The 10,022-nt window shown below is 36.9% G+C and overlaps 1 protein-coding gene and 1 long non-coding RNA gene across 2 annotated transcripts; one reads left to right on the top strand and one right to left on the bottom strand.

Annotated features, from left to right (window-relative positions):
* The first annotated feature begins 444 nt into the window (after nucleotides 1-444).
* Nucleotides 445-6,316, top strand: LOC126832466 (uncharacterized). The gene is made up of 5 exons (XR_007684717.2): nucleotides 445-585; nucleotides 3,239-3,256; nucleotides 3,897-3,999; nucleotides 5,451-5,537; nucleotides 6,132-6,316. It is a non-coding gene; the product is annotated as an uncharacterized LOC126832466 (long non-coding RNA).
* Nucleotides 6,317-8,687: 2,371 nt separating this feature from the next.
* Nucleotides 8,688-9,375, bottom strand: LOC126807733 (3-galactosyl-N-acetylglucosaminide 4-alpha-L-fucosyltransferase FUT3-like). The gene is made up of 3 exons (XM_050532506.1): nucleotides 9,162-9,375; nucleotides 8,882-9,021; nucleotides 8,688-8,702 (listed from the first exon to the last, which is right to left on the bottom strand). Exons 1-3 carry the CDS (start codon nucleotides 9,373-9,375, stop codon nucleotides 8,688-8,690), a joined length of 369 nt encoding a protein of 122 aa, XP_050388463.1.
* Nucleotides 9,376-10,022: the final 647 nt, after the last annotated feature.

Raw genomic sequence — 10,022 nt, 5'->3', positions numbered from 1 at the left:
TTGCAACCGAAATCCCACCCTATACCGGCCTGAATTCAAATCATCCAATCAGACTGTTGCAGTTGTATTCACAAATAATAATCGATGCCCGAAAAATGTCGCACAAAGTAGTGTGGCTCCAGGCAAAATGCTTTAATCCATAGTAAATTCAATTCAAATTCGTGGTATTCAATTAAAAGAAAAGTAAAATTAGCGTTTTATTAGATTTCGGGCACTTTATTTTGCCAACTAGATGAAATAATATTTTTCTTTTCTCACTTAACCCGTCTGTCCTTAGAGTCCGATTGTTCGAAGGTTAGGAGGGTAGAGCTGCCCACACCCCCACCCGCAACCCCGCCTCGTGCGCCTTTTTTAAAAATTACTTTTATCTAGGCCTGTTTAAATGACAGACAAATACATAAAAATAAGGTTAAGGTGAGTCTTTTATCTGTTTATGAAATTTATAACAGGTCCTATCCTATGTTGAATACATTATGTAGGACAGCCGGATCTTTATCTTGAAATATTATTACGCACTAATCGTAGTATTTTTATTTGCGAAGTGCCAACATGCGGGGATTACTATCAATTGTTTTATTGATCACAGTAAGTTTCAGCAACATAAGATTGTCTCACTTATTTATTTTTATGTAATATATCGTCGCTGTTTGTAAATATAGGTCTACCCGACATAGCATATACGTTGGCCAAATACGTCGGTGAAATATTGAATAACAAATCCGCCATATGCACGGATATATTCGGTCGACTTATTTCATTCGATCTGTGGCTCGTGGAAATTCTAAGATTTTCATCCAGAGAGCAAACAAGACAGTCAGAAAAAATCCATTCACTGTGAGAGTTCCCCCCATCTGAAATACTCTGCCAGAAGATGTGGTCAGAGCACCAAACATAAACACTTTTAAAACCCGACTGGACAAATTTTGGCAAAGACAATCTGGGAAACAACCATTATTAACCATAAGTATTATTCGTCTAGTGTGCCCGATTATAGACAGAAAACACATATTGTATGCTGTCCTTGGTGGATGCAATGATACAATTAAGTCTTATCTAAAATTTATCTTATTAGCAAGGTCGGATTTACATAGTTTTGGGCCCTAGACCGAACTCATCAGTGGACCTGTTGTACACTTGAAACAAGGTTATATCCTGACAAATTAGTTTCAGTGGGCAGCAGATATCTTACGTATACTACCAGTGCCAGATTAAGGCTCTGCTGGCCCTAAGACACATTTGATAGGGGGGGGGGGCTGAAAATACAGATATTTTAGGTTCACCGACAAAAAGAAGAAACTAATTTTTTGACAGTATAGTATAGACTGGAATAACCAGACGCTAGAGATTGTCATTCGATTGAGACTTCTGGCGTATTTCGCAGAACATAACTGATTTGAAATTACGTAAAAATGGAAACGATTAAATTTAAATCAGTTTATATACATTCATATTACATTAAATTATATGCGTTGCGACCCATTTGTGTCAATTTCAAATAATAATAATAATATAATAATTGATTTATATAGCACCAACAATTCAACTCATCGAGCTGCTTCTCGGGCGCTTTACATAAGTACAACTAATATAAAATTACAATAATCACAACACAGAAATCCATAAAAAGACATAAAAGTCTGACACAAACACAGCTAGAACCGTATTCAATCAGTTTTATATTTGATTCAAAAATTCGGTTTTGAGATACTTTTAAAACCTATAATAGAATTTGCGCTTATGGTTTCGTTTGATATTGAATTCCATAACTTCGGAGAACCGACGGCGAAAGATCTATCACCGGAATTGCTTTTTGAAAAAGGCTTAATTAAGAGGTTGTCTGATTGTGATCGAAGGGTTCTGCAAGGTTTATTGGTGTTGAGAAGGTCGACTCTAAGGTATTGAGGTGAAGAATCGCCATTTATAGCAGAATACGTAATAGACAGTTGATACGTTGACGGACTGGAAGCCAATGGAGAACTTTCAGAATTGGTGTCATAATCATGTTCATTTGGTTTCGTCTTGGTTATCACCCGGGCTGCTATATTTTGCAGTTTCTGAAGTCGTTTGATTTTATTTTCAGGTAGATTGTACAAAAGTGAATTACAATAGTCGAGTCTTGATGTAACCATAGTGTTTACCAGCATTTTATTCATGTCACTATTAATGAAAGATCTAATTTTTCCAATATTATAAATCTGAAAATTAATACTTTTACACATGGCCAAAATTTGTCTATTCATGTCCAGATGAAAGTCAAAATAAACACCACAATTTTTTTACAGTATCTGTTGGTGTAATACAGATATTGCCGATTTGATAGTTTTCTGTTTTAGATTTTAGTAGTTGCTGCCTGCTTTCATTATTTGAGTCCACCCATTTACGAATATCTGATAATATTTACGAATGACATTTCCTAATTCCCAAATATTAGCGATTTAGCTCCTTTAACCATAGACGTACGGGGATTAAATTGGTTTCGGGGGGGGGGGGCAGCATATTTTCCCGACAAATATATTTCTTTACAGTCCGCCGAGCCGCGGGCGGCGATGCCGTCCGCCCGCGAGCGCCAGAGGCGCGAAGCGTCCGACGGGGGGTATGGGGGGCCCCCCCCAGAAAATTTTGAAAACCAGACGGCCGTAGACGCGATTTCCAGGCATTTGAATACTTTCTACTAATTTGGAGTGGGTAGTAAATTATGTCAGTTGCAGCATAACAACTGGTAAAAAGTCATCTTTAAAATACAAGCTCAATTACTACGAAAACAAGAACAAGTCGAACAATTTACTTTTGTCATATTTTTCATTTTATGAGACTTCACATTTTTTATCCAGATCTCACTATTCACTGGGCTCGTCCGGTACATGGAGTTGGATGCTAGTATACAGGAACACAGTACTCAAGAACTGAAAAAGGCCATGTGTACGTGCTAGTTCTATTCAGATTGCGTACGTGTTCATCATTGACTCGACTGCTTTCTTTCCGCTTCCATATTATTAAAAATATTCAAAACCCGACAGACGGCGCGACGCCCGCTTCCCGACAAACTGAGCATTCATTCCCGACAAGACCATAGCCTTCCCCACCAAGGCCATACCCCTACCCCCACCCCATTTTCAAACACTCCTCGGCTAATGACCGATCTCACAATTCTGAACCCCAATTCAAGAGTTACTATTTGAGTCACAAACAAACCATTTCTTCTATATGTTTTGGTAATAAATTTATTTTTATATTGTAGATTTGTCAAGCTATAAAGGTAGGTATAACTATAGGTATTATTTTTGATGATTTTTTTTTTATCTCAACTTTTAGATTCTCGAAACAGTTTTATTCTATTGTAACATTTTCAATATCTTAAGAACTACATGTTCACCCTTTTCTTAATAATATGGACAACGTCATATATTTTATCTATAATACACCAGATAGTGACATCAGATTCCAAATTCTAATCGACAAATTGGGTCTAAAATAAGGTCCAATGACGTGGCGCAATTAGACTACCACCATACCGATCTATACTTTAATTTTGCTTGCTAATTCTAGTCAATAATTGTACTGTCTATTATTCATTATGCGTATACCTCAGTATGAAACTATTAATGTTTAATGGTGCAAGACGAAGGGCATGACAAAAACAGTGTCTAGTAGTTCGAATGGGACGAAAAACCGAGGCCCCGTATACACATTTGCGTGCAAGTAAAAAAACCATTATAGACAGTTGGATTTCTATGACGTGTAGGCGGAAAAATTTCCCTCGTAGCTCACGGCATGACGTATGCCCATCTTCAGTAGCCCAGTCGACGTAGATAATATTAAACCCCCATTCCATTATATTCCCTAGTAATTAGCAGTTAGCCATATGAATTAATATTTTTTATCGTGTCAATGAATAGGGTGCCACAAATGGAACTAGTTGTAAGACGTCGTCTGAATGCGGTAAAGGCTTCTGCTGTCGAGATGCCAATTACAGACTTTTATCTACTAATGATCGGTTTGGTAAGTAAGAGAACATTTATGGATCGGAGTCACGCATGTATGGAAGCCTCCCACTGTTGGGATTTCACCCGTATATTCCGGACATGTCCTACGCTATTTTCCAAACGTCCGACCAGGAATATGCTCAATCGGAAATCAAGTTATGGTGAATAATATTCAAAATTCCAAAATTCCAAAATTAATATAGTGTACTGAGCCTATATCTACCACTCAACCCGATCATCGTTAATAATAGACTTGATTGATTAGGTAATTAAATGGTCAACATATTTTTCGTGTTTTACCGCCTATACACCTACCTTGATTAACTACTTAATCTGCCTTATGATTGACTGAATTAATCCTTTGTCGGACAATTCATCAATCCAATCCCGAACAGAAGTCATTGCTTCTCCTTTTCGGACTATGTATAAATCCAATAAGGGTGATTATAAACTTAATTTACGTGATTACCTCGTGGTTTCGCCATTGTCGGACAATTCAATCTGCTGGAAGCCTATAAATATCATTCGTAATTTCTACTTTTCCTCCCTTCAGAACGCGTGAAGTAGAAGTTACGATAAAATGTAAGGCAACAACAGCATGCACACTATAAACAAATCGATGCGAAAATAGGAAATTAAGAAATAAACACACATAACTTCTACTTTTCGCCTTTTCAATTTTCGCGTTCTGAAGGGGCGAAAAGTAGAAATTACGAATGGTAGTTATATGTTTCCATACACATGTTATATTTAGAACAACATTGTAATAAGAATGGATGACTGTTCAGCAAATGGTAACTTTGTGCCGAGGAAAAATTGGGGACGATGGTGGGTCAGTGCCGGATTAAGGCACACGGGGACTCTGGCGCACGTAAAGGAGCTAAACCTCTAACTCAATATATTCCATAAAATTCTAAATTCAGAACACGATTTAAAGTTCAATACTGGACCACGTCAATGAATATTGGTGTTGTTATCTTGTCGTGAAAATATCAGATCTTAATACCCAATATTTAAGACATAATGACCATTCTAAAATCAGTACACGAGTCGTGTATTTCTATGTCTTCGTGGACCATTTGTAATGAACAAAGAAAAGCATATCATACAAGAAAGTATCGAAGAAATTAGTAATGGCTGATTCACAAACAACAAAATAATAAGAAAACGCGTATTTCACCGGACATAATTAATTAAATTAGATGATACAATAAAAAATTCAAATTTGAATTTAAATCACTTTAAAGACATTAATATGACAATAATATATGCTTTTAGACCGATTTTCATCTTTTTTAAGGTTTTAGAGCCATACACCCTTTAAGTATATGAGACTCCCTAAAAATATTATTGAAACACACAATGAGGATTAAAATGCTTTCACGCGGCTTTTCGCTTGGATCCAATCACAGCCGTGGTTGTACCAGTACCCAATAGCTATTTGTATATTTTTGTGTTGTATTACAGGAATTCTATTAGACGTTGAAGGAACTTGCACGCAAGGTAAAGCAAGACCAGGCGAAGCATGTGATGGTGATTGCCAATGTGATACAGGTAAAATTCTATTCTAATTTGAACATTTCGTTCCATTTTATTTTCCGGTTGATCAATACACTAAATCTAGTCAAGAGAATTGCAAACTGATCATCAGTAAGTTATTCGTTTGGCCGCTACTATCACTGGGAGGGATGATGACATTGGAGCGAGTTAACGAGCTCTCAATATCAACTTTTTGTTCTTTTGCAAATTAAATCCTAAAACATTTTTTTAAATTATTGGGGAAAAAAAATAAATAAATGTGTTGGAAGTATATCTGGAATAAAAAATATTCCCTATTTAGTGTAAATCGGTGTATAAAATAGTAAAACGTAAAATGAGTAAAAGGCACCGATGTAAACAACGCGGGTCTTATCGAGACAGTATTATATGAGGAGAATTACGTGGTTCCTAAAAGATTTTTACTCGAAGAAAATAGCGAAACTGAACTTCGGGATGGATTACAGAACTTTAGTTTTAGCAGGTCGTGAATAGCCTGGTATAATTATTGTTTTAAGCGTTTTATTTTTAATCTATTCATGTTTTTTTTGTATTTTTTAAAAAAAAAAAACATGCTTTCACGTTTTATTTTTAATCTGTTTTTGTTTGCAGGTTTCACATGTTATCGACCAATGAGTGGAGTTTGTTGCCTTCCCATGACCTGTCATGATACCGCTTACGTTATCAAACAGATAAAATACTGGAAGGATTGTTTGAAAAATCTAAAATGTGCTTTACCCCAACGTATAAAAACCCCCAGTAATCTGATAATACATTAAAGTACATGTCTTCTTTAATTTGTTGTCATTTTAATCACTATATGTTTATAAAACTGTTATTATAGTAAGTATATATGCCTACATAGTGGCAGAGCCGCGGTGACCTTGTGAGTAAGACCTTGGCTCTTTAACCTGGAGGTCTCGTGTTCGATCCAGGTGATGCTCAAAAAGTTCATCGGGATTTTCCTGCGTCGTTCCTACCTTGTTCGTGGTGCAAGACAAAGGGCCTGGCAATGGACGTTCGGATGGGAAGAAAACCGAAGTCCATAAAAGGACCCTTGACATTTGCAATTCGAAATATGAGTAGGCCGTAGTGCCGCTGCCAGGGCGCAGTTCCCGCGTAGCACTCTGCATGGCATATACTATGCCAGTCTTCATTAGCCCTGTCGGCGCAGAACGTTAAACCACAATTCATTTCATTTCATCCCTTACAGTGGTGCGTGAAGAATTTCCGAAACCGAGAGGGACGAGATTATTATTTAAATATACATGTATGTTAATGTGCAGTTTAATATTTGCAATATGCCGGTCATCTGACATAGGTTCTGAGATCTGGGTTATCTAGACGATAGTTAGAACACTCATGGAGGTAATATTTTATTGATAAAGTCAACATAAAAACAATAAAACAAAACACATCCTTATGGACGAAAAATATTGATCCATCCCAGCAAGAGGAGTTGGATGGTCGAATGGTTAGCGTGTGTGCTGTACCATAAAGTCTGTCATTGAGTCAACTGGCGTGGTTTCGATTACCCGTTGTACGTGACAAGGAGTAGGGTCGCCTGTCCAGCCTCGTGGGTTTTTCCCGGGTCCTCCGGTTTACTCTCACTGCTAAAGATCCCTACGCACAAGCGACTTATTGAAATATAATTAAACCACATGACCTAGAGATGACCTAGTATGTGTCCAGTGGACGTTTAACCCCATTTCTCTCTATCTATCTATCTCTCCCCCCTCTCTCTCTCTCTCTCTCTCTCTCTCTCTCTGGTGACTAAACGATGCGCGAGTGGGAACTTGCAACAAAACCAACAGAGAAAACATAAATATTATATGATCGGTGTTACTTTCCATCCGTTTCCAAAGCCGTCAATGACAATGAACGATGTAGACACTGAGATACAACACCATTATGTTTGTTTAAAAGATCAGCATTCACAAATAAAAATGCCCAGATATCTAAAAACGAGTAAAAACAGTTTACGTATCTCATCACACTGTCATGTGGGCATAGATTCGACAAAGCATAGCCTACTTATTTTTGTATTTAAATCGGTAATTATCACAGTTCCAAAAGTAATTACACAATTCTTTAAACATACTCGCGATCTGTGTAATTTTCAAGTGTGGCAAGCAAAAAACAAAATAATTGTTGTTTTATGGAACGTTTTGAATGACAACAGACCGGTATCTGTATACTAAAAAAAGATTTCCAGTCAAGGAAACATGTACCCACAGCAGCTAAGTCGTACACCGATATTGTACTTTAAAAAGCTCACGAAGAAATCTGTCCTTTAATCGCATAGACATGGAACCCCTGTTACTGAAGATTAAATCAAATATCTGGATCCTTGCTACTTTGGAAATATTTTGGACTATCATCCATATTTTGAATGTTCGATGTCATCTCAAACGCGTGTAAATACCAAAACATAGGTATACAAGCTGTTGTAAATGCCTTTTTGAATACCTTCATTCCACCATTCCACCACATTCCAGTTAATAAACAATACCAGGATTCTCTAATATTTTTCATTCAGCATTTGCTTGATAAAGAATCGACCATCCTAATTCAAACGTCGCTCAGTAAAGCACAATGAAAGAATTTACAAGACACTTAAAATTGAGTAAGAAATCATATAGAATTTAGCTGTTCAAGTTATTGGAAATCGTCAAAAATCAATAGGATTCTTCGTCGTAAACATTGTACAAATTTATCTGTTCAGGTTATCGAAACTCGAAGATTCTTTGTCTCAAGGTCTTTAACACGGTCTATAAATTTAAAGTCAATCGGATGTAAGCTTCGTCTCTAGAGTCCCCAGACGATTTACAAAGTGATCAAGGGCAATAACTTTGACAGTAATTATCGAAAAATTATTGAAATTCAATAGGTTTTCCCGTCTCAAGACCGTAAACACTTTGTATCAAGTCAATTGGATAATACCCATGGTCTCTAGAGTATTCACAATATTTTGCAAAGTGATCAAGGGCCGTAACTGTCTATTTCCAGCTCCGTTATTAAAAACCATGGAAACAGTTTCAAATTTGAGATGTTGGGATAACAAGCGGTTGTCATGCATTTTCCAGGCGATGATAGGTTATTACTTATGACCCAAAGAACAATTCATTCATATTTCTATAAAAATAATGTCCGATAATGTCCGACAATTTATCGTATGTAAACCTTATGAAAACAATATAAATAATTTATAGGAGATCTTTGGGCTCGTGACATGCATTTTGATACCACCAATTACCAATGTTTTTATAACAAGTTGGAACAATCGGTTCGTGTAGTCGCTTGCAAATTTCACAAACAGCTTTGGACATCGTATAAAATGTGTCTTTAGCCACGAAAGGTACTTTATTTGATAAATATTCCAAGTATGCCGTATCATTTCTGTCTAAACAATGAATATATTCAGCCAATTCTTTGGTCGTGGTGAAATCATTGGTGTCAAGAAAAGACTTCTTGGGGTAGCAATGAGAATAATTCCCACCGCCTCTGTCAATCACGATCAAATTTAAATTTTGTCTTTTGTGAAATTTTTCTGTAACGTAATCCACACACAAGGAATTCTCGAGAGTCAAGTAAAATTTGAATTAAACACGCCCTCTCCTGTTCCAGGATCTAAGACCCCACATCCTCCATAAATATCCACTGGCTCACGAAGATGCGTTTGAAGAAGTTGAACATATTTTCGTCTTTGACTCTCAGTCACGCAATTACTAACAACCCATGCTATCAATTTAGTCTTTTTCACGAGAATTTGTTTTAAATCTGGTTGTTCACGAACCGGACGATGCAATACTTGCCCGTATGGAATCGGAATGGTGGAATCTAAGCGATACGTCATTGTCCAGTTTAGTTGTGGTTGTCTTTCCGTTAGTTTGAAAAGTTGAGAGTTGGAATGCGGGGGTGATTCTAACCCAAACAGAACCCAAACCTGTCCTGGTGGACGAGGAAAAAGAAGTCTCCGTTGATAATTAACCATATAAATGATCACGTCGTGGGCTGCTTCTAACTCGTGTACAATAACACACGATTTTATTTCACAATTAGCAAATACAACGCCATCTTTCAAGAGTGTATGTAACCAAGGTGGCGCGTTTTCCCAAGCAATTCTTTTTAATTGGGTGTTTGAAGCTGCATGGTCTTCGTGACCCCGAATTCGAAACAGATAATCTCATTGACGATTCTAGTGATCCGTTGATAGAGGTTGTGATATTCGTCCAACTCGATAAACCAGTAATTTTGAATTGCTGACGACCATTGGTAGAACATATTAAATAGATGTAGAACATAAAGAGACTACCCACGATTAATAGAACAAATAATGTTAACTGTAAACTTGTTTTATTAAAAGCCATCTGGAAACAAAAGGAAAGTTATTAGTTCCAAAAGGAGAAAACGCACATCAATACTGAGATGCAGTGCAACGCACCGTGGATTTAAATGGGACTACTGGTGAGACATAATGTAGCTGAGATATGATCTTTGACA

This window comes from Patella vulgata, chromosome 9, assembly GCF_932274485.2.
Source record: "Patella vulgata chromosome 9, xgPatVulg1.2, whole genome shotgun sequence".
NCBI classification, from domain to species: Eukaryota; Metazoa; Mollusca; class Gastropoda; family Patellidae; genus Patella; species Patella vulgata.
This window is presented reverse-complemented; position numbering and strand designations above follow the sequence as displayed.